Here is a 24775-nt window from a genome sequence, read left to right as displayed (position 1 = left end):
ATGAAGCTGAGGATCTATCATACCACATTCTTGAGTGTTTCCCAGGATCTCTGGAGGTCATCCAAGTTAGCAGAGCTGGTTTCCATCGACGGGTCGTAGAGTTCCTGAAGGGGAGCTCGGCTTAGTCCAGTTCGACCCTGGAGCAGAACAACCCATTAGAAGTGACTGCAGGTTGTGCAAAATACTGTTAGGCAGTAAAAACTTGCAAAGCAAAATCATCTTTTACATTGTTTTTTGTCGGTTTTGTGTTCATTTCAATATTTTAATTAAAACTCTTCGGGATTCAACCCCTCATCAAAACTTAAAGGCTGAAAATTTAGACCTTTGATGTTTTATCTGTAGATTTCTTCTCAGGGATCATTGAAAATGTTTTCATCTCGTTAGCTTTAGTATTTCTTTTAGCAACTGACCTCTGGGAGAATCTAAAAAAAAACAAACAAACAGCAACACAAACCCAGATGATGACAGAAAAACAAAAATGCTTCTTCCCACTTCTGAATACGATATATTCTCATCCAACATATGACCCAAGGCACAACTGATGTAAAAGTTAAACAGCTTAGAAATGCAACAAAATGAGGATGGGAAGAAAAAGCAAAGAAGGCAAATCTAATGTCAAACTCACAGGGTGTGGGTGAGATTTTAAAGGTTAAGGAGATGAATAAAGAAGTGCAGGATTAACTATTCCACCTTAAGAGATAGATTATACGGGAATTTCAAATCTAATTAATTTAAATATGTCAATACATAACTAAAATCCTATTTTATTACTTGAAATTAAATACCTCATTTATAAAATTAGGTCATGTTTAACCATTTTTTTTACTGTGCCAATCTTATTTTAATAGAGAAAAGTAAAAAACGTGGGTAAAGAGCATTAATTTAGCATTCATTTTCAAGCAGTAGACATTGAAAATATGTTTCCCAATCTTCCAGTAAGTGGATGTTTGGACAAATTTACCCTTAAAATCAGACCATTAAACGCTCAGAAAAACACAAAATAATCTTGGAGCTACATCTCGGATAAGACCGGTTTGACTGAGAGAATTGATGCAAAATATTTTGACAGAATTTAAAGAAAATAAATCTTTATAGATACTTAGCCCATTATCCTTTAGATAAACCAACAGTAAACTTCTACCTGGATTTTTCTCATGTTATGCATAAAAAGACTTAACACTTTCAAAAGGACTTAACTGAAGGCATCTATTAGGTTATACAGTAAACAATCATGTCAAAGTTTATTTTGATGATCTGCAAGGTGTTGATTTTAAGGGAAACTTTTTTCCCTAAGCCTTCTTATATTTTTAGAAAATAAAAGCAGATTTTTTTTTTCTATCCGAGTGTGTTTTTGCACCTATGTAATTTGACTTTACTAAAACAAAAAATTACTACGCTTTTCGTATTCTAAATTAAGATGGTTAAAGTTTAACAATAAGAACTTTTGGCTGATTACTTAAGACAAAAATAGAAATTTTGAGAAACATTTTAGCAGATGGTGGTGGAATGAAGGCTATGGGTGAGTTGGAGACTATCAGCATGGGGGGGGTATGCAGTACCTGGTTAAGGGGAGTGTCAGCGTGAGCCCCCGGAGACGGGGAGCGGCAGGCAGGGGGAGAGGAAACCTCGCTGTTGGTGCCCTCCTCCCCTGACTCCTCTGTCACAGGAGAGAGGAGCGTGTGGCAGCGGCCGGCTGTCATCTAAGCCCAGGTATGTGCCGCGCGCCCAAACAAAAAGTATCAAAGAAGCGGACGGAAAGAGGAAACAAGGAGAGGGAGGGCAAACGGGAGAAATGGCAGAACCAAGGAGGCGAGGAAACACAAAACACAGAGGGGGGAAACACAAAGCATAAAATTAACGGAGGAGGGCAAGTTAGGCAAAAAGCACACCGCAGATTAACCAGATAATGTGTGCTTGAGTATCAAAGAGAGCTGACTGATGAGATCAAGTAGCTGATGTTGATCTAAAATACCCCAGATCTTTCAACGTGGCACACCTTTAACCCAGAAACCCCCCAAAATCTGATGTTTCATCAAAAAAATAATCACAGGTTAAAGCAAGCAGACAGTTTTAGAACCTCTGTAAGAATAACAGGAAAACGTCCACTGACATAGTAGGAGATTCTAGAAGCATCAAAGTCCAAATTTAACCAAAAATAGCAAATTGTTATCTGAACAGGAGCTGGGAAACAATAGAGGCAGTTGTTGTGTCTGCTTGCTTAAGCAGAGAGGCAGGCCTGAAATGTGAGCCAAGCTCAGCCGGTTTGGGTTTTTGGCATGCAGCGCAGAACTCAGCCTGACTCGGGACGCTGCTGCTTTCAACAGACTTTATGATGCAACCCAATGCAACAGAGCACCAAAACTTCAGCATCTCGTCCTCCAACATTTCACCACAAGAAATCAAGGACATACGCAGGATGTGCATGTTTGTAGCCTACAGCAGACACAGAAACTAATCTGCTCTATCTAACACTCAAGAGCACAAACAGGCACTCATATCCTGTTTTTTTTAAGGGCTGCTGTGAGAAGAAAGCAACATCTGATTCAGGACCCAAAAGGAAGCGCAGTGGTTTACTCATTTTTATGCCTGAGTAAAAGGAAGGATAATGCAGTAGAGTAGAGACAGAATCAGACAAGTCTGCCGCAAAGAGATGTGACTAGGAAACTTCTCAGCAAATAGGAGAGATGGCATCAAGATAAAGATACTTTTACTTAGAGCAAACTAAAAAGAAAAATATAAAAGGATTTTTTAAAAAGGGATGCAACAGATGGTATGACCCCTATGGAGCAATGATCCCCACATGACTGGTCTATCTGGGATTACAAGAAGAGACAACTGAGGCATCCTAAATCCACACAAGATGTTTTCGGTAGTGGTCAAAACCATGTGCAAGTCTCTGATTACCCATCTGAGTCTGAAGTTAGAATAGTGTCAAAATCCTGTTTCTAAAAAAAAATCTTGAATTAGAAGTAAATAGATCCTCACTACCTTGCCATAACATTCTGCAAAAAAAATGGCATTTGATTGGGAGAAAGCGGCTTCACCACTCACCATGACAACAGAGGGGTGTGCTGGAAGCTGCTTGTTAGCAGATGACATGCCGTTTGCCACGGCGCCGGTTAGCTCCTCGTCACTTAGCTCCTCCATGCCGTCTGAGAGGCCCTCCACCTCGCTGACAGTCAGCAGCATCGTGGCATGCTTGGCCTTCACAGTCAGCATCTTGCACTTGGAATGGAGCGACGCGATCTGCTCCTGGTAGCCGCGGATCTTATGAGCCAGCTCCTGTCAGAAACATCCCCACCAAACAGAAGAAGACCACCACCCCCCCGGGATCAGGAGAGAATGGTTTGGTCCACAACAGAAGATCAATAGTTCCTGGTGGATCCAGAGAGAGGAAGAAGGCTGGGAAGGCTCAGCATTGAATGCGGTGCTGGTGTGAGGGAGAGAAGTGGAGCAGACGCATTCTACTCTCTAACCGGTCTTCTTTAGAGTGTAGAAAGGGAAAAGCGCTGCCTCCCTTTCTCTTTTTCCCTCTCTGCCGCGCATCTGAACCAATCAGAGAGGCAGAGGCGCGTGACTCAGATCAGTGATGAAGCTAGCGGGCAGGATGTGGGGTTGAAGCAGCGACCCTTGGTGAAATAGTTCAAAATCCCTCAGACACTCCCTCTTGTACACAAACACAAATGGCAGGGGAAAAACAGGAAGTGACCTCACTGCCCATTTCCCCACCTTCCTCCTCCTCCTGCCACTTCCGTCTCCACCAATCCAGAGGGGAGATTTCTCATGACAAAAAGGAGCTGCAGGGAGAGAGGGGGCTGGACAAGGAGGGAGAATGGCAGCGCTGGTGTCAAATAACAGCCAGAGGGCTGCGGCGCTCCACCTCCTCCTCCCACTCCTCCTCCTCCTCTTCCGGCTGCAGATGGTCAAGGCGCTGATAATCAGGTCACGTGACCAAAACAGCCAGTGAAGTTGCAGCTGCCTGTGCAGCTTAAAGGTAACCATACTGTTACATCGAGACAATTTGCTTCAACAGAAAAACTGATTTGAAACATCCCCTTTGACTCTGTGCACAAAATACAATAATTTGTCATTTACCTATATTGCGTAGAGTCAAGCAAATTTGTCCTTGTTCAAAATGTACAGTCCAACCGTCAGATGCAATATTTTCTTTACTCACCAGAACTTCTCCTTTTTTTACAGCACTGTGCAACAAACTTGAAAAATGCAAATGACTCCCGCTTTCTGTTTCATATCGGATTTTTAATGCAAAATCTGAATAGCAAAGAAAATATAAACTAGCTCAAGATTTAATAAAATATATACATTTCTGGTTTGTGAAAACTTGTAAAAGGGTCATTGAAGAATTTTCCTACAGCAAAACTAAATTAATCTATTTAATGTGGCCTTCATCCAAGTTTTACAAATCAGAAACAACTTTTACAAATCAGCTTTGCTTCTTTGAATCATCATCATATTTTACATCATCATCTGTAAAATAAAAATATCAACACCTGTCTTTGAAACTACATTTCATATAGTAGCATTTTATTTTGAAAAATAGATTTTTTTCAAAACCAGAAGCTTAAAAAATTAAACAGCATCTTCAGCCCCGTTCTGACTGCTCTGTGAAAATATTGTCTGACATTAAACCGGTCCATGGCCTAAAAAAGGTTGGGGGTCCACTGCTGCACAGCTTCTGGGATGGTTTATGAATAAAAGGGCTTTATAAATAAACTTTTCTTTGATGTCTTATACTTAATAATCTTTAACTTCCAGGAGGGACTTTGAGCCAACAGCCAGAGGAGGCCAGTATCTGCTTAATGATTAATCATCTACAAGATTCAGTGGGATAAAAGAACTGCTGTATAAAGTTACAAAATGTTGAAAATATATGTATATATTTTGTGATGACACTTTAATATGTGTATAATCTTTTAAAAATAAAAAAATAAAGTAGGAAAGGGCCTGTTTTACCTCATGGTGGTGTATCTGAGCCTGAAGCTCCTGTATGTTGCTGGTGGCGACGGGCCGGTCCTGAATGATGCGATGAGCCTCTTCTATTAATCTCTGTAGGTTTTTTACTTCCTGTTCATACTGCTCATACTGAACAACAGCTTCCTATCAGAGGAAACATGAAACTTTAGGTAAAATGAACCGATGATACAACTAACATGGCAGGTTTCACTACTCCTATAAACACGCTGTGTGTTGGCGACACATTTACAGAAACAGAAACGAACAAAAACATGAACATCTTTTCTGGTTTTACTGAGGTGATTTGCTTCAGCACCTTTGCTGTATTCTGTAACAATGAGCTTTTGTGTTCAGCTGCAGCAGTCAGCAAGCCCAGAATAAAAGATTGGAGAAAAATGCTGCTCTGATGGGGGCTGAAGGCAAACATGCACATTCCCGAGAGGGCCTGTTGTGACACTACACAGCAGAAATCAAGTCCCTCAGCTATTAATGGTGTAAACACAAGATTTAGAGCAAAAAATGGATATACTAAATACCATAAGCCTTTTTTGTTTATGAACCTGATGCCTCCCATGTTACCTGCAGGATATTGCACTGCTGGATGGTGGTGTGCTGCAACTGGCTGGCCTCCTGCTGCAGAGTCTGAGCCGTGCGGCAGATAGGCAGGCTGGCTACCACCTCTTCTGGCAGCCGGAGGGCGCTCTGACACCGCTGTACTGCTACCACTTGCTGCTTAAAGCTCTCCATTTCCACTAATAGATGCTTATTGTAGAAAAATAACATTGGATTTTAGACGCTGTCACTCTGCAACTGCAGTTTTGCATGTGTGAAAAAATCGTTACCTGTCTCTGTGTGAGCTGCTCTCTGAGGCTGAGCTTGTTGAGGTCAGGAGAGGCAAGAGTGACCTGAATCTGATCCACAGCAGCGTGGAGGTTCTTTACCTCTGCTTCAAGGCGCAACACGTCCTGAAGGGAGACAGCCGAAACAAAATGTCTACAAATGTTATGAACTATAAAGAATGCTTCTTTTTTTTAACTACCGGTAATGTTAAATACATGTTATCTGCCCTAATCAAATTTAAAGCAAAATAATGTAACAAGCTGCTGCAGTCTGGAAAAACAAGAGGAATAGATTTGAAAACCGTGCGACATTAGCAACAGATTGTCCTCTGCTTTCCAGTTGTGTTGGAATCAGATTAGTGAGACAGATTACTGCACACTCAAAAAACGTTCACTTTGAATGAACATAAAAAAATTATGGAAAGGATTTCCACATGATTAGATTGCGTTACTTGAACAAAAATGAATCATGTTGGTCCTACTTAATTTATTTAGGTTGGCTCAACTTAATGAATTTAGGTTCAAACTAATAAATTTAAGTTGATTCAATTTAAATAGAGCAGTTGCACCCAACTTTAAATTCAAATTGTTGCTCACTCTAAAAAGAAAAAATTTGATCCAATTTAATTGAATCACTTCAATTGGTCACACCTAAGTAAATTAAGTTTATTTAACTTGAATTTCTATTTATTTCTTTAATTTTATTTATTCATCTGTAATTGATATGTTGTTCCAAAGTTACAACCAATGGGTCTTTTAATTTTCACATCAAAGACATGAATTACCCAGCAAAGTCCATCACAAGACAGGAGCTCAATTACCGCAAACTCTGTGTTAAGTATTGGAACATTAACAGTTTGCCACACAAGGGGGTTGGTCATCATCCTCTACCAAACTTTAACTCATGGTGCAAAAAAAAAATAAACATAACAGTTTAAATCACTAGTTAAAACAGAGTAAAACAGCTAGACAATAAAACCCATGGACAAAAACTCACACTTAGACCCCAATCTGCCCAGATAGACAAAGAAAATGGTATCCCACAATTCCTTGCAATTACTAATGCATCCAATTTAATGGTATCATGTTGGATCAACGTGATTGAAATTAGTAACTTTTAAATGGATTATTTTTATGTACAATCGACATGATTCATTCACGTAAGATTTACAAACATAAAATTTTCTGGTTGAAATGACAAGTTACTTTTTCGTTAACTTAATTGGCTGGTAATTTCCTTTTTTTGAGTGCAGCAGAGCCTGAAACAATGATTTCTCTAATGATGGCGCAAGTACTACAAATGAACATAAGGGGGCGACGTTTAGCCATGGATGGAAGACTTCACACCTCTCCTTTTTGTTTCACATTTTGAGTTTTTTTCTTCTCTCTAGCCCTTTTTGATTGGAGTCTAAAGCTAAAATGTTAAACGTACTTTGGCTGCATCTTGCAGACTCTGGAGGCGTGTCTTGGCTGATTGCTGCAGCTCCTCCGTGCACCTGCTGAGGTGCTTCACCTGCTGGCTCCACCCTTCTGTCTTTAGCACATCTGCCAGCTGGCCCTCCCTCTCACCCATCACTTCTAAGTCTCCATGGAGACCTCGGCATTCACGCAGCAGAGACTGTAAAAATAGATCATAATTACAAATCAACGCCAGGAACCTTTTTAGCTGGGCAGTTTTGTTAATTAAGACCAATTTCTATAGAGGGAGTAATTGCCTGCTATATTTTCTGTAAAATAAATAAATAAATAAAAACAGTTTTGTGACACATTAGGAAAAATGTGAATTTTTATAAGCTTCATCAATCTCAGTAAGATTCACCTGGTGAGCTCGGATTTGCTCCTGCAGTTGGGATGCAGAGTTCCAGATGATGTTACCGGAAATCAGAGCTTCAGCTTTTTCAATCCAGCCCAAAATGAACTTCTTCATGCTTTGATACTCTTCCACCTGCTTCTCTGCCTAAAACAGGGATTCCAAATTTGTTATTCGTACCTGCATGGTGTGACCCCATTTAATAACAATAAACCTACTAATGCCACATATCATTCATGTTTGGGAGGTCAACATTTCCATCTCACCTTCTTCAGTCGATTTACCCGCTCATGGGCCTGCTGTGCAGTGTGCAGCTGCACCTCTGCGAGTTTAGCCACAGCATCGCCGAGCTGCTTACACAGCAGGGGGTTCTGCTCTCCAAACTCCTGCACCGCTACTCCCAACTCTGCCAGTGAGCAGCCACAAGATTCACACTCTTCACACAGAGCCTGGAACAAAAAAAGTAAAAAAATGATAAGCAGAAATGATAAGCCAGGAATGAGACAAACCCAAAAATACAAAGGTTTCTGGCAAATAATACACAGATATAGATATCCTCATAAATTTTCTGTACATCCAAGGGCTTCAAACATGTTTATAGTAAGATTTAAGAACTTTAATAACCCTTGAAATGCCCATTTCACAGTTTACTTCATGGCCAAACTTGAAAAGGGTGTTCCAAGCCTTAAACACGCCCCCCACCAGTGGGGAGAACAAATGTTTCTCCAACCAAGTCAGATTAAATTAAAAAAAAGTATGAAAGAAGAATTTTGCAAAAATAAGATCTTGAACAGCAGACAGGGGACTATGAATTTTTCTTCCAAAAGTAGGTCGTTGATCAAGCAAAAATCCCCTTCCATGCCATTTTCTTACACTCATTAACCCCCAAATCCTGCAAAGGGAACGGCCAGTTTAACACAGGTTAATTGCTTGCTAATTAGTCAATCCATCAGCTTGATTACTTTAGTTTCTTCTTTGGCCTCCTTCATGTCGGCAGCCTTGTCTTCAAGTTTGTCAGAGATGCTCTTCAGCTTTGCCTCAATGTCCTGGAGTCTGGAGCTAAAATCCTCCTTTACATCCCTGGTCTGCTGCACCTCCCTCTCTCTGGCCTGCACCTAAAACAGAAACCCGTGGAGCTTTGTCTTATTATTTTTGTGTTTATTGATAGTGAGACGAAAAATATGACTTACATGAGTATTTAACAAATCGTTTAATAAGGTTACCTGATCTTCAGCAGAACCCAAAGCCAGAGCAACTTCAGCGAGCTGCATGCTGATCTCAGAGGGAAGGCCAGACTGAAGGTCCTGGTACTTGGACTGTTGAAGCTCTGTCATGCGTTCAACGCTCTGCCGTCTGCTGATGACTTCTCCATGTGTCGTCTACAAACATTATACAGATGACAGCGATGAATTCATAGTTCCAAACTATCAAGAGGGCTTGCCTTTTTCATTTGATCGTCTGTGTGCACACAACATGCAATCACATATTGCGGCACACCTCCAGCTCTTGGAGCAGTGAATCCAGGTCCGCAGTGGGACTCAGCAATAATCCACGCGTATCTTGGATCCAGCCTTTGACCAAGCCAAGCTCCTTCTCAACATCTTCTCTTTCCTTTAACTCCTGGTGCACCTGGGTCCTGCTGGTCTGTACCTGCAGAAGCAGACTACAAAAAATACAGATGATGATGACTTTAAATACTTTGAAAAAGCTTACTTTTAAGCCTTTAAAGTACATCAATAAAAAACTTCAGGTATTGCACAAAGACAAACACTGTGGAAAGTTGTGGATATTTTGGTACTTTTTACTCTCACCTGTCATACTGTTCCTGCATGCTTCTGATTTCTTGTAGACATGGTGTCTCCTTGTTTCCATTCTCAGTCTTTGTCTCCAACACATCTCCTCTCAGACTGCGAGTTTGTTGCACAAGCAAAGCCAGTATGGACTTCTCCCTCTCCACCTCCAAACTGAAGGAGTCGTGGTACTCTAGGAGGCTCTGAAGCGCCGCCCTGGTGGCTGCTTTCTCAACTGTGCTGTCTGGGACACGACTGTGAAGGTCCTTGGACACAGAGAGCAGCTTCTCCATCTGAGAGCCAGAACATTTAAAGTAAATGTCAGTTGGTCCACTAGAATTAAAGTCATTATCTTAACATTGATCAAAGCAATATATTAGATACATTTACAATGTCCTGCATCCTAACATTATTGATGCAAAACAAAAATATTCTTTTTAGAAACTTTGCTTTTTACACATAAACGTTGAATTTTGCCTGTCCTGTCCGACAGGGTTTCAGATTAGAGGGAAAAAAGGCCACAATGAGAGAATGACGTCATGTTTGGCTTAACAAAAAAACCCACATCGGACAGCATGAATGTGCCACATTTGAGGAAGTGGCAGCACAGAGCAGCCTGACTTCACTTCCTATTTACAGTAGCAATGGTGCTTTGTGGGTATTCTTGGAAACTGAAGGCTGAACTCAAACTGGGTCAAAAGACAGGAAAAGCTTCATGACATGGTGTTTTGGCAGGGCGACAAAACTGGCCCGATGCCTGGAGTTACATCACGGCACAAAGTTCTGTGCAGTTGCTGCAGGGTTTAACCCAAATCTGCGGATGCTGCAAAACTTTCTTAAAGTTGTGGCCTGTAATTTTCCCGACCTTTTTGTCTACATGCAGACAGATCAGTAAATAGATTTTTGGAGTTCAATAATTGTTCTTGGTGCCCTGTCTCAACTGTAGCTTGCAGCCGAATGTTTGGACGAGTATACAAGCAAAAACGTACTTTATTGTTCAGAAATTAGAACTGAAAAACAAGAAACAATTATCATCAACTTTTAACATTATTTTATGAGAAAAAACAGCAAACAGTGATTAACAAAACATATGGAGTCAAATTCCTTGAACTTACTGCTGCTGTTCAGAAAATTGTTTCTACAGTATTTTTTTAATGACAGTTGTGGACCACTGGCACCTGGAGGGCTCAGTATATAGCAGCTAAAACATTTATCCCACCTTTTCTGTGAAGCTCCTCCAGTCCTTCACAGTATCCTCTAGCACCCTCTCCTGGGCTCGGGCCAAGCTGCGGAGCCTAGTCCACCGTTGCCATAGTGACGACACAACCTGACTTGTGACAGCCTTCCCAGATTCAGAGATGATTTGCTCCAAGTCTGTAACGTACTCTTTTAAAGCATTTAGGGGCAGCTCCAGCGTGTTGATCGAAGAAACCAGAGTCTGTAGCAAGAAAACAAAAACACACCTTGTAGCCTTTTGCTTCATAAGTGGACATGCATGTGTGTAATATTAACCCACCTTGTGCCTTTGACTCTTGTCCTCAGCTTCAGTGAGACTGACAGCTTTAGCTGTGGTGAACGTGGCCATCTTGCTTTCTGATTCATTCATTTGCTCAACGAGAGTCTTTTTCTCACATTGGAAGGAGCTCCACAAAGTGTTGCACCTGTAATAAATAGACCAGAAAAAAATCTGCTGAGTGACATCACCTGAAGCAAAAATGTTTGTGATGACACAAGTAGATGTTAATGAGGCACACACCTCTGCAGCGCTCGTCTGAAAGCATCCAGCTGCTGTTTGACCTCTGTTTGCTTCTTCTGCATCGCCTGAACTCCTTCTCTGAACGCACTCATCCCTGCTTCCTCCACAAAGTCTTCCAACAGAGGATCCAAAGCCTTCAGTTCCTTTAAACCAACTGCAAAGTTCTTCTCCAGGACGCAAATTTCATCCAGCTCTTGTAAAGACTCTGCAAGACTCTCAAGCTCCACCTCAGAACTGAGCAAAGCCTCTGCAGAGTCCAGAAACTCCTGCATGGACTGCAGAGATAAGTGGCGTCTCTGGACCAGGGAGAGAGCTTGAACTGCAGCCAGCTGGAATACAGACAAGGTGAATCAATTAACTTTAAATAAAAGTAATGCTTGGGGGTTAAAAGTGTGCAGTGCAGCAAAAACAGTTGAGATGTATTAGTATTTTACTACGGAAATAGGCTTTTAGACTTTAAAGACTGAAGATTTCACAGGTTTTCTACTGAAATGTCAATAGGGAACAGCTCATTAGGCCAAGCAGAAAACAGAGTACCAAAAAAATACACACCTGCTTTGCATGAATTTCCTCTTGGACTTCATTTCCCAGTTTTGTCAGGTCTTGCAGTTTTTCTTCTATGTGGACGGAAATTTTTTCTTTGCTTCTTTCACACTTTTCCTTTTCTCTGACTCCCAAAACGTCCATCGCTTTTCGTTTGCTTTTCACATGCTCCATCATTACTTTCAGTCTCGACAGCTCCTTCTTTATTTTGTCCGTTCCCACCTCAGACAATTTTAAGGGTTCTTTTAATTTGTCTTTTAAAGACATCAACCATTCCAATGTTCCATCGGATACAAGTATAAAATCACTTCCCATGATCAGTCCTTCACTTTCCTCAACAAGAGATTTTATTTCACTCCACAGAGATTGAGACGACTGAAGCTGAAGCGTGATTTCCTGGAAGGCATTTGCGTCAATGTTGAGAGGAGATTTTTTGGTCTGATGGTCTTGAACCTGGGAGCTAACTCCATCCAGTCTTTCTAGCAGCAAATACAGACCTGTGGTTTTATCGAAAAAATCTACATTCTTGTCTGATTTTAGTCGAACCAGTTCTTCTTTGACTGACTTCAGCTCTGAGCCCGTTTTGGACAAAACCCTGTTCTGTTCCACTAATGTTTTCAAGTAATCATTGAGGTGCTTCATCTTTTGGCAGTTTCTCCTCTTCAGTGAGTTGTGGAGACATACCAGCTGCAGAGTTTCATCCTCTCTGTATCCCTGACCCTTAATGAGAAACCCCTCTGATTTTCCGTGAAGTTCTCTAACTGCAGGGCTGATGCGGATCAAACTTTCTTCGATGCTTTTGAATTCATTCATCACTCTAATGACCTCTTCCTCTCTTGCACTGATAGTCTGCTTCTCCAGATTGTCAAACTGCTCCTGCAGCTCCTCTAGTGCATTGCGAGTAATATCAAAGAAAGTGCTGTAATCTTTTCTCTCTGAGATTATCTGCTGTACACTATCTTTTTTCTCTTTGGCAAGAGCCAAGATGGCGTTGTACTGCTGAGGCAGGGCATTGAGCCGCTCATCGAGGTAGCAATGATCAATCTCGTTCAGAGTGGGGAGAATCTCCTGGCCTATTCTCTGGACAATAAGGAGGAGGTTTTCATACTCTGAAGTTTGCTCTAGAACACCCTGAAAGTTTGACAGCTGGTTTTGCAAATCTGAGCCGTCATCAGCACAGCTAAAGTTTATCGCAGGAAAGGTTATTGCATCTGCTTGCCCCAGCCAGTGACAAATCTTATCAAGGTCAACCTGGAAGTATCTTCTGGAGGTTAGGGCTTTCTCTAAATCTGTTAGGCACTGGGAGGACCTATGAAGGGCAGACTCATAGGCTGCCTGGAGCTCCTCGAGTCTGGTCTGAGTTTCAGTTCTCTCTTTGGCGGTGGCGTCTTTTTCCAGCTCCCTCCCCTGTGCCCAAAGAGATGTCAGCTCTTTCTGGTAAGCTTGTAAACTGCTTTGGACATCCCGACAAGCCGAAACTTGTCTGGTCAGATCTTCTGGAAGGAAAGATATGTGGTCATCTATGAACACCTTCCTCTCCTGCTGCTGCACCCAAGACAAGGCTCTCCCCAAGCCTTGAAGGAATTGTGTCCGCTCCGTAAAGACCTGGAGAAGAATAAGTTATACATAAAAAAGAGAGGCAGAATTTTTTTTTCCATTTTAAAAACAAGATAAAACATTTTCAGAAGGTCAACAAATGCCTGAATCCTGGACAAATTCCAAATATTCACCTTGCTGAGATACTTCCTCCTTTGAGCAACGCGAGCCCCAAGAGTTTCCACCTCCATCTGAGCTTGTTCAACAAGCTCCTGTAAACATCTCTTCTCGCTCAGTCCCAGCCGGGAAGCCACAGCCTGGGCTTCATTTACCGCCTGACAAAGGAGCTGCTGACGCGCCTCCAGCTCCACACAAACGCTCAGGTGGTCAAACAGGAAACTCTGGCATTGATCCAGGGATGGGCTGGCTTTGAGTGCAGACATGAACGCGGGTCGCTGTTCTTCCACCCACTCTCTGGCTTCTCTCAGCTGCGTTTCTACCTTCGCGAGGTCCTCCAGTGTTTCAGTGGAATGCTGAATTTTCTGCAGAATGAGAGTTTCCAGCTGGGTCCAGCGCTGCTCCAGGTGACCCACCTGCTCAGATGAAAAATGCTCAACTTAATTTTCTGGTCATCTTATGAATATTATTGGCAACAACTGTAAAGCTCTCACCTGCTGCTTGACCAGCTCTTTATCTAGCAGACTAAGTCGAGGGAGAATTGCATGTTTTTGATATCTTAGGTCTTCTAGAGTCTCCTTTTGCTCCTCAAGGTCGCTGGCAAGCTTCCTCAGAGCTTCTAAATGCTCACTTGTACTTTCTGTATCAGCCCTGAATATGAGTATGCAGAAATTAAAGATAAATAAATCCTCAAACTACCGTATTTTCCGGACTATAAGTCGCCCTTTTTTTCATAGTTTGGCAAGGGGTGCGACTTATACTCTGCAGCGACTTATATTAGAAATAAATTGGAATAAATACATTGTTAACCCTCCTGTTATGTTCATTTGTGAGGAACAGAGATGATGTTCCTGGGTCAATTTGATGTATGAGGTATGTTAAGTGTTAAGAGTATGTTAAGTGACTCAGAGAATCAGCAAACCTTTTTTTACAGTAAGATCTTGAAGACTAACAACATAATATTCTATTTTCCAATGATTTCATAGATTCAGAAATGCAATAAAAATGAAAACTGTTTCTACAAAAACAGGATGAAAACAGAGTATTAGTTGGCCAATGATGCTTCATGAAAGGAATAAATAAATAAGTATGAGAAATAATTACTGTGAAATTATTAGATAAACAGTCTGCTATGATTGTGTCATATGAGGTTGTGAAAGTTAAAATGCGACTTATAGTCCAGTGCGACTTATCTGTGTTTTTTTCTACTTTATAATGCATTTTTGGGCTGGTGCGACTTATACTCCGGTGCGACTTATAGTCCGGAAAATACGGTAATACTTTTTATTTTATTTCCTGGAAATAAAAAAATAAGAACATAAAATCTTTAAAAATACCTGGCCAGATAATCCCATTCCCTAGACACTTGGTGGAAGAGTTCCTCCACAGCTACCACACTCTCCTGGTACTCTCCACTTCGCTGCATGTCTTCACCCCTCTGAGCTTCCAGTTCTTCTGCCCGCTGGCCCAGAACCGTCCAGCCTTTTTCCAGCCTCCTTATCTCCTCCAGAGCAGGAGACGTTTGTCCACCTGTCAACCTGTTGACGGCTTCATTCAAACGCGCCGCCTCCGATTGTCTCTCCCTAATCTGCAACAGAAATTCCTGCAAAGAACAAATGATTATCCACAGATGTGGAAGTCTACATTACAGCTTCAGATTTTAGTGTAACAAGAGGTACATTTTTATAAAATAGAAAGAGAAAGCATGCAAACCTGTGCTCTATCCAGCTGGTTCTGTGCAATCTTGGGCTCAAGTTCTGCAGGACTCCTGATCAGAGTTTGTAGCTGCTGCTCGGTTTCTCTAAATTGATTTTCAAGTTCTGCCTTTTGAACTTCCACGTCCCTCCAGCTGTCCACCACCTCCTCACAAAGAAGCATGTGCTCCTCAGTCTTGAGACAAAAAAGCAGAAAGTGCTCAACGTGGGCTAGAATATCTGGACAGAAAAGCATGGCCGCCAACATCTGAAAAAATGGATTGCTACTTCCACAGTCGGCTGACCTGCAGTTTGATCTGCTGGATGGCTGCCGCCGTCTCCCTGACCCTTGGCTCTGAGAGGTCACACGCTGAACACACAAGCTGGAGGTATGTGTTCGCCTGCTCTTGAAGAGCTCGCTCCTGTTTTACCTGTTAGTTAATGTTATTACAAGAAGGTCATAACTCAATCCAAAGGTAAACGTTTAGACCTTAAACTTGACAAAAATCTCTCTTGCTGACCTGCTGCACAGCTTCTTCCAGGCTGAGGGAAGGTTGCAGATCTAACTTCTCTGAAATGGAGTTCAGCCAGGTTTGGCACTCCTGCAATGTATCTTGCAGACTAACATGCCTCTGCAACTCGTGATCCAGACTCTGATAAACCTGTAAATTAAGAAAAACAACATGTTTTAAGGTACATGTAGACTTTAAAGCAATGAGGCAAGAACAACTGCATCAAAACAGAATAAAACAACACTAAAGGAAAAAAAGGACTGAACAAAATTCAAAGTTCTGATATCAGCAGAAAAAGACAATCAGTGGCAAAACCCCTAAAAGCAGGCAGTCATGTAGTTTTGTATTTAACAGGTGTTGAATGTGGAGGCGTCCGTCCCCTCCAGGGGAGAGCGAAACAGCAATGTCTGATTGACAGTGTTAATTTGAGAGCCTGAAAGTAAAGGGGGGGGGGGGGGGGGGGGGGGGTTGGCAAACTGCCCAGAGTATTTGGCGAAGGCTAGAAGGCTGGCATGGTGGCAAGTGGCAGGCAGGATATTAGAGCTGTGTTGTGCTGGGGCACAGTTGGCAGCCACTGTAACACTGGAGGCGCAGTTGTAGGAAAGCCAGCCGTGCGCTGGTAAAGAGTGGCTGGATCACACAATGCCAGATTGGATGTGCGTGTGTCGAGATGGTATCTTGGGAGGTGCGCTAAGATGACAGAGTAAAGGCTGCCAAATTAAGAGAGTGGGGCTGGATTATAGGACTAGACAGATCCACTGAATAGTAGTGTGTGATCGTTTTTGGCTTAAGCATGAAAAAAGTGGGGTTGACAAGGGATTTAAATGGAGAGATTGGGTTAGTGGTTTTGGCGAGTGGGGTCTGTCTGAGCACAACTGCTGTTGAGCTCCACTTTGGCACACTTAATTGTTTGTGCCCTCTGCAGAGGCTCTGCTTTAGGAGGTGGGTTTTAGTCTCAGATTAAATGATGACTAAATAGAAGCCTAGACTGCTAGATTTCATGATTCACGATGCTGTCCATCCTGTAAGATGCATTATGTCTTGCTTTACTAATGTGCAGGAATTACCTACCTATCAGAGGATGTCTTTAACAGTTTTCTCATCTCCCCCACTTACCCTTTGAGCTGTGCTACAGATGGCAGAGTAGCTGTCTCTGATGCCCTGCTGGTGAGCCTGGACCTGCTGTCTCAGTCTGCTCTGGGCGCGCTCACCACAGCCTTGTACCAGGTGCTCTCCTCGCTCCCTTAGAGCTGCCATGCGATCCTCGAAGCCTGCAATTTCTTCCATGATGGCCTGTGGGGATAAAGTCACCAAGATGAATAGGGTTAGAGAGAAACACCAGAGATGAGGAGATACAGGACAAGACCGTGACAGAGGCAGCCAAACACACTGCAAAGGCCGAACATATATAAGAAGAGAGTATCTTTTGTGGATGACATAGTTAGGTTTTAATAGAATCTACTAGAATATACAATTTCAGAGAATTAAAACTGATTTCAAGCCCAGAAATCCACAAATGTAACACAGCCAAGGTCTGAACATTTGGAACTAGAAGGAGAAGTAACGAGGGCTCATTACTCAAGCCACTTTGTGTGTCACTGTCTGACAAGCAGCAGCAAAAGTGATATAATGTGATAGGCCACCTTGTGTCTGGCCAGCTGTTGAGTTGCTGCCTCCAGGCTGCGGCTCACACTTGGATCAGGAGTAACCATCCTGCTCGACATCTGCAGCAGCCAACGTTCTACTTCCTGCAGTTCGTTGTGGTAAGCTTCCTGCTCCTTTACCTGGCTCTCCAGATTCTCCACGTGAGCCTGGGAAACACAAAAAATCCCATTACAAACTAGACACCACTCAGCTCAATCAAAATGTGGCTCTGAAAAAGGATTTATCTTTTTTGGTGGACATAATTCTTACCACTGTAGATTTGCACAGGGAAGTGTAGTCCTTCTGGAGCCTGTGTAGTTTGTCTCTAATGGAGGGGTAGTGCACCAAAGCCAAGACGGCATCTCCTTTCTCTATTACTGACTTGATGGATCCATCATGGGACTGAATCATCTGCAGAAGGGTCTGAAAACAGACGGAAAGATTTCATTAACTGAATATATGATTTTGGCACAATTTTCAGCTTCTTTCTTTTTGTTTTTGGTAACTATTGGGCTCAAAAATGATCTCCAAGTCATTTTTTTCTTGCTTACCTTATATTTAGCCAGCTGGGCTTTGCGTTGGTACAGTTCCGCCTTGGGCTCCACTGGGCTGCTAAGCAGAGCCTTGGTCTCTACAAGCCAGTGGGCCTGAGCTTTGTATCGGTCTTGAAACTCTTTGGTTAACAGCAGCGCCCGTTCCAGGAAGCTGCGCTCTTGCCTGAGTCCCCCAGCAAGCTCCTCCAGCTGAGCAAGACGTGCCTCCACCTCTGCCCCTAAGCTCTCAGCTCCAGCCTCATTCAGGAAGCCTGCTGCCTGCTCAGCGCGCTCCCTCAGAGCTTTCAGCAAGCTGTGACCATGCTGGAGTTCGGACTGCAGAGTCTGAGTGAAAAGGAGTACAAATTCAACTTTACCTTGTGCTAAATGCTTAGAGAACAAAACCCTCGTCCTCTACCCAAAAATCTAATCCACATCATTTTGGACAAAGACACACATTTATAGCATAATGCAAGCCATATCCCAAAGCAGGACCACTGATTTCTCTGTCCTTCACCTACTGTTCAACCACAGTCTCCAATAGTGCTGTTGAAAAGCTTTGAATGTGTCAGGCATGGTCACACCTGCATGGTTAATCGTGGAGAAGACTAGCAGGTCATGGCGAGTGAAAAAAAACCCTACAGTGAATAATATGAAAGGAGGATCCAATTATAAAGACCCTTGTAAGAGACAACAGTAGCTGCAGGGGTTTCCAGGGCAACCACAACATACCACACATACAATGACCTCCCCTCGATGGGATGCCAACTAGCTTTCATCATCACCCTATTATTGCTTGAAGAGAGAAGGTAGCCTCACACTCCAACAAGCTCTGATCTCCGACCACCGCTGTGGGTAAGATAACAAGGCTCGGGTGTGTGAGCACACACCCACATTTCCTTCTTAATGTGACATTACAGACCAGCTCATCATCCCCAATCCAACTGCCCTTTGACTTTAACTAGCAGCACAAAGTACAGCTGAGGTTTTAGACAATTTCCTGTTCAAGGAAACCTCCCAGTAATCAACAATTGAAATGGATTAGATTCTATTTGACTAATTATATTTGTCATGTCAAAAATGTCCCTCTTGAATTTGCTGATTGTACTTGTTACTTAACTTATTTTTCAGATTGTGCTCGAGAACCTGAGCACAGCTGTTACCTTTGTGATGCATGACACTGAACAATATGATGAACATATATTGGATCCTAAGCACGGATTGCCCTTTGAGTCTCAACCGTCTTGTACCCTCAATTATCCATGTCAAGCTCACTGCGCGTCAGCTGTAAACGATGAGCACGGAGGGATCTGATTTCCATTCTGCATGAGAGTTTCAGCTCCCTAATCAACTGCAACACTGTAGTGCTGACAACCGTGTTAATCATCATTTCCTAACAAGGACAAAACAAAGGTAATTATGTAAACACATTATTAGTCTCTGCTTTGAATTTCTTAGAAAACCAACTTTAATGCTTTTATGACTTCTTTTGAGCCACAGAGTTCTTATAGTTTCTACCTTGGAGTATTAGGTCAAACTTTGTCACACATAGTACATAAATACCCTTTTTGCTATATTGCTCAAATTTTGATTAGCTAGTGCAGGGGTCTGCAACCGCAGGCTTCTGAGACACATGTAGCTCTCTGGTTAAAGAAAAAAAAAACGTTTTTAACTTTGAAAAGCAAGTAAAAATAAATAAATACCGGAAATGGTCCTGACCACAGTACCCATAGCGCGCCAACAATCCATCAAGAGGTTCGGCTTTGTAGTTTAACAAAGTTGGAGCACTGTTTGAGCACTGTTTATCACAGAAAATCAACTAGAGGTTAATAGACTTTATACGTAAGGCAGATTGTATTCTTTTAATACATTTAAGGATTTTTAGTGTGTTATGTTTCAAAAATATGTCAAGGGTTGCTTAATTAGCTCTGATTAGTTTTAGTTGGTTATATTTACACATTTCTTACTGCGATGTACCACAAACAGTAAAATTAACTGTTTTTCTAAGATTTGCTGTATTGAGATGATCTTGTGTGACACAGGGTGTCTTTTATTTTGAAAGGAAGTCAAGCTTCATTGATACCTAAGGATTCTTAATTCTGCCTGATAAAAGTTAGGAACCTGATAATGAAAAATCATATAAAATGGTTACGGTAGAATAGAGGTGGGATTATAAGTTTGTTTCCTTCCACTCCCTTTTTAGCAATCGTTAATTTTATTTCTAAATATCTTAAGTGTTTCAGTTTTATAAATGTATAACTGATGATTGTAATGTATTTTTGTGTATTATTTATTTGATTGCTTGAAATAAACCATTTAAAAAAATCAAAAATGTGGAGCTCTGTCAAAGTATTTCATATTTTGAAAAAAAAAAAAGATTTTCTCATTATTTGTTTTGTTTAAGCAAAAGAAAAAAAGGTAATTTTTATTTATCATAGAAGTTACATAAATGAAAATTATTGTCCTAATTGTCTAATCAGCTTGCTTTTGCGGCTCCTGTTGGGTTGTTGTCAGAAAGAAATCGACTTGGATGGCTGTTGAAGGTTGCAGAGTCCTGAGCGAGAGGGATTTTTTTAAGAGATGTTTTTAAGAGAACGAAGAAAATTTGTAACCAATTTTCTACCTCTATGTAATCACATTTGGTCAGTTCTCAAAAGCCTGCATCTGCTGTATGCATAAATATATTTAATAAAGTTATCAAAGGCTATTGACTGCCAATTTATGCATCAATGTATAATCATCCCAAGTTCAACGAATGAGCCAGCCTCCCTCACAACAGGAGACAAGTAAGTGATGAAGCCCTCTCTGTTACCTTCAGTGTTGGAAGGACACATGTGGAGGCAGAATGTCTTTAGTCCTCACACTGAGACAGATCATCGATCCCAGACTAAGATTGCTGCAAAGCCTGCAGCAGATGATGCATTGTAAACATGGACGTGTGAGGAAGATTTAGTGAACTGAAGTGGAAAGAGTGTGTGAAATCGCAGACGGCTGGTAGATTTTAAAGTTTGCTGCTGCTTGTTAAAAGCACTTTGTGTGCATTTGTGTGTGATGTGAAGCAGTGAGGGCAGAACATCAATTAGGGTGTCTGTGCCGGTGGGCTCCTGACACTAACGCTTCTTCATCCTCTCGCACACAGCTGGAGGTCTCTCCTTGATACAGCGCTTTCTCAAAAGCAGCACCAGCTTTGTCTTCATAAAGACCAGATCAATACAAACAGACTCATCCAAATCCTTGATGTGTATAATATGAACTATGCCAGGCAAACAATGGCTTTTATTGCAGTGTCTGAGCAAATCTGCAACAAAAAGGTGCTACTAGGAAAGGCTCCGGTTCTCCTTAGTATTTCTAATAATAATATAACTAAAAGCATTTCACATGCAGCATCTTTTTTTTTTTAAAAGAACATCTTTTTCTGGTTTCAATACTGATTCTGTACAAGTCTGACCTTAAGTTTTGTTAACTTATCAAATTGTAACCAAATAGATTTATTGCAGCCTGCTCCTTAAAGTGTCCCAAACGCAGCACTGCTTTTTATATATATCCAGATATCCCTTTACTGATCTGCATAAATTACAGGAATAAAACCATTCTGATAGACCCATACCTCTAGTTTCTTCATCTTCTTTTCCATCGACGCCCGGTCCAGAGGTTCAGAGTGGTCAGTTAATGATGCAAAGCTTTTCTGAGAGGAGCTTAGCCATTCTGTGAAAGACACACAAAGAGTTTCTGCGTCCTCGATGCTCCTCAGTTCCTCCTGGAGCTGCTTGATGGTGTCCTGGAAATACACAATTCAAAGGATCAGCTCCTGGAATTTGAGTAGTTCAAATACAATTTTGACATTGGCTTTCTTTAAAAGGGTTTGGATTCCCTGTAAGACTAGCCTGTGAAGGGGGGGGAGGGGGGGATTCTGAACAAACAAATAATACTTTTATCTTTTAAGGTGGGAGTTGTAGTCTTACATTGGTCACCAAGGACCCAAAGCTTTTTGCTACAAAAAACAAGAAAGATTTCCAACTTCCCTTTTATTCTTTCATGTACTCAGAAATCACACCATAAAGCTGCGTGGGCTTTTTATGTGTTTGATGTTTTACCAACTTGACGGAAATTTTGAATCAATAACTCCACAAGGACAAGCCTGTTTGGTTTTTGCAGTTTTGACACCTTATTCGCTCAACTTGCAAATAGTTGTGGGCAAAGACGCTCCAATTAGCCGATTATGCTGAGTGCACACCTCTTCTCACTAGACAGGGTAGCTGCTCCCCACCCGTGTGGCCCCTACTTCATGCAGAATAATTACAGGGATCCAGAGAATGAAAGGGGGGGGACTTCTGCGTGTTCATGCATGTGTGTCGGTATAACTATATGGATGCTTAAATCGGTTTAAGCAGGAAATGAAGGTGTGGGCAGAGATGGAGAAATCAAAAGGATGGGGGGTACAGTGAAGCTGGAACAAAAACACAGACTTATGATAGGCTATCCAAGGTGTAAATACACGCGCACACACACACACACTGACACACACTCACAGACAAAAATCAATGCAGTACAGGAAAATCTTTTTTCAACCCCAATGCTGCAAGTGAGATTGGGGTGTGTAGTGTTTAATTACAGCTTTAGAACATGACCAGGGGACCCTCATTGATTTTCCTTTAGCCCCCACCCATAACAGGAAAAAAAACACAGAGAGTGGATTTGAGCGTACAAAGCTACAAAGACGGGCTCATGGAGCCAACTCCCAAACCTGCAGAGGTACAAATGTGCAGAGCCTACCCATGTTTGGAAAAACCAATGGGGCAGAAATGACAAAAAAACATCATGATGATCCTAATTATATTTAAAAACAATTTGAGTTTGATTCCTAAATTAGGTTTTTCCGTTAAGCTTCTACCGTAATTCCTAATGAAAGCTAGTCAAGAAAAAGCCATATACTGTTTGAACTAACTACTGGATTTTATTAAGTTTTGTCTTTCTGTTTTAATTAAATTTCCATTTAAATATGATTTGATTTAATATCAATCTCCAATGTCTATTTTACAACAATTTTCTTTTGAAAAAAAACTTTTCTCAAAACAAGGGATTTAAACTAAACGAAGGTGGCAATTTAATTAATAAGGTTATTAAATCTTCTCTTATAAAACATTGCAAAGAGATGTTTTATTTTGTTTTGTTTTTTTTGTCTAAAAAAACCCAATCTTCTTGCATTTGATGAATATTAATTTAATTTGAATCAATCTTTAGTCTTAAACCCAACCCACATTTTATATATGCAACACAAAAATATCAACTAACAAAATGCTGGGCATTTATTTCTCACTATTGCTGGTTAAGAGTACCCATACGCTCCATACTAGATGTTATCCAGAGTTCAAACATTCCTATTTACATGAAAAAGGAACACAACAAAGACAGCAGGATGATAATGAAGACTTGGAGACTGACAGGCACTTCCAATGCTCTAATAAAAGCATAGGTGGAAAAAAGTCAGCTTGCTGAAAGGACTATTAATAAAGCAATTTTTTGTTCCTGATGCCAGGAAAAATATTTATTAAAATTGATATCAGCAAAACTTATTCATATTTTTTAATCAAATGTGTGTCAAAACAGTCTACAGTAGATAAAGTAGAGATAAACTATGTTGAACCTGGATGTTTAGCAGCAGGGAGTGGTAGCGGGAGGTCAGCTGGGTGGCAGTTACACTGACTCGGCTACTCATGTAGCTTTCCTGCAGAACCTCCTGGGCCAAAGACGAGAGGCCGTCAACCTCCCCCTGTCGGGCAAGAACTGGCTCAAGATACCCCTAAACACAAGACAAAATGATCAATTAATTTAAATAAAATCAAGATCATTTATGACAGTTAGGGACATATGAGTGAGTTATTATTATCTGAGTAACAGAGATAGTGCATGTGTTTATCCTCTTTCAATGCAAGGAAGGAAAATGCAGAGACTGTCTGACTTCCCAGCACTGGCAGGAAACATCCTCAGAACAGAGGAAACCCAGCAGTGAAGAGCACTGCTGATTTAGTTGGAATGTAAATAGGTGATGGATGCTTCATTGCCCTGACTATGACAAGCAGGATTTTATCTTTGGCATGTATATTCCACTGACTGCACAGTGAGGGAGTAATTTGGGAGTGGAGCTGATGGGACCGACAGTCAGAGCATGAATCTGAATCCAAACAGAATGGAAATTTTTAATTTGGAAGTTATAAAATGAATACAAATATCTTGAGAGGTAACTGTTTTAATGAAGTTTGCTGTTTGACATTCTTATGGAAAATATCAAATTGTATTTTCAACCTTGCAGATTATTCTATACAAAATAATGTTCCTGACCTGGAGTTTCTTCAGCTGGGTCTGCTTGGTGATTCTGTCAGACTGTCTGTTAGTCCTGATGGTAACCGCTTTCTCCTTGTCCTCCAGCCACTGAGCCAGGCTCAGGAACTTGTGGCCCATCTGCCTTAGTCGGGTCAGAGTGGAGCGGAGCTGGGCCTTGGTGTCCTCCAGGCGGCTCTGGTGGGCCGCCCACTCCCGCTGAGCAGTGTCCAGGGCCCGATCTTCAATTTGAGGAACGCCCCAGAGGATTACTCTTTCTCTGCTGGTCAGCACAGACGCTAGTAAAGTCTGACCCTTTGTGCAGTTCTCCTGCAAATTCTGTAAAGGGCATATAGCAGGACAATAGCTTTGAAAAGCATTTTTAACCTACATTTAAATGAATAGGTAGATTTTGAATGATGAAACAGTATTTGGAACCATTTGTTAACAAAATCAAGTAAGTACCTGCAGCTGCTGGAGTGTTTTCTCGAGAGCCTCCACATTTCCCTCCGGATAAGACAGTAGAGCCAGTGAGGCTTGTTGCTGCTCGAGCCAGTCCTCAAACACATGCAACCCCCTCTGATATTCCTGATGGACCAGCACCAGCTCCTTTGCTTTACTAACAGCATTCTGCAAAACAAGAGGATCC

At 41.6% G+C, this 24775-nt stretch overlaps 1 protein-coding gene across 8 annotated transcripts in view; it reads right to left on the bottom strand.

Annotated features, from left to right (window-relative positions):
• The window catches only part of syne1a (spectrin repeat containing, nuclear envelope 1a), a 105154-nt gene that overhangs the window by 23741 nt on the left and 56638 nt on the right, over nt 1-24775 (bottom strand). For 7 of the 8 annotated variants that reach the window (XM_023953156.2, XM_023953155.2, XM_023953160.2 and 4 more), the window contains 31 exons: nt 24592-24756; nt 24148-24465; nt 23453-23608; nt 21416-21586; nt 17827-18153; nt 17546-17698; nt 17275-17442; nt 16748-16924; nt 15641-15781; nt 15425-15550; nt 15139-15315; nt 14763-15028; nt 13920-14076; nt 13443-13841; nt 11722-13317; nt 11170-11498; nt 10930-11074; nt 10633-10851; nt 9435-9706; nt 9121-9286; nt 8847-9002; nt 8586-8738; nt 7890-8072; nt 7633-7770; nt 7246-7431; nt 5817-5939; nt 5554-5736; nt 4975-5118; nt 3052-3282; nt 1560-1700; nt 24-137 (listed from right to left, as the gene is read on the bottom strand). In XM_023953156.2, coding sequence (XP_023808924.1) covers nt 24-137; nt 1560-1700; nt 3052-3282; nt 4975-5118; nt 5554-5736; nt 5817-5939; nt 7246-7431; nt 7633-7770; nt 7890-8072; nt 8586-8738; nt 8847-9002; nt 9121-9286; nt 9435-9706; nt 10633-10851; nt 10930-11074; nt 11170-11498; nt 11722-13317; nt 13443-13841; nt 13920-14076; nt 14763-15028; nt 15139-15315; nt 15425-15550; nt 15641-15781; nt 16748-16924; nt 17275-17442; nt 17546-17698; nt 17827-18153; nt 21416-21586; nt 23453-23608; nt 24148-24465; nt 24592-24756 — 7380 coding nt within the window. The remainder of the gene's footprint in view (nt 1-23; nt 138-1559; nt 1701-3051; nt 3283-4974; nt 5119-5553; nt 5737-5816; nt 5940-7245; nt 7432-7632; nt 7771-7889; nt 8073-8585; nt 8739-8846; nt 9003-9120; nt 9287-9434; nt 9707-10632; nt 10852-10929; nt 11075-11169; nt 11499-11721; nt 13318-13442; nt 13842-13919; nt 14077-14762; nt 15029-15138; nt 15316-15424; nt 15551-15640; nt 15782-16747; nt 16925-17274; nt 17443-17545; nt 17699-17826; nt 18154-21415; nt 21587-23452; nt 23609-24147; nt 24466-24591; nt 24757-24775) is intronic. The other variant, XM_023953158.2, reaches the window with a different exon arrangement.

This window comes from Oryzias latipes, chromosome 24 (genome assembly GCF_053564925.1).
Source record: "Oryzias latipes strain Hd-rR chromosome 24, Olatipes_Hd-rR_3.1".
Classification (NCBI taxonomy): Eukaryota; Metazoa; Chordata; class Actinopteri; order Beloniformes; family Adrianichthyidae; genus Oryzias; species Oryzias latipes.
This window is presented reverse-complemented; position numbering and strand designations above follow the sequence as displayed.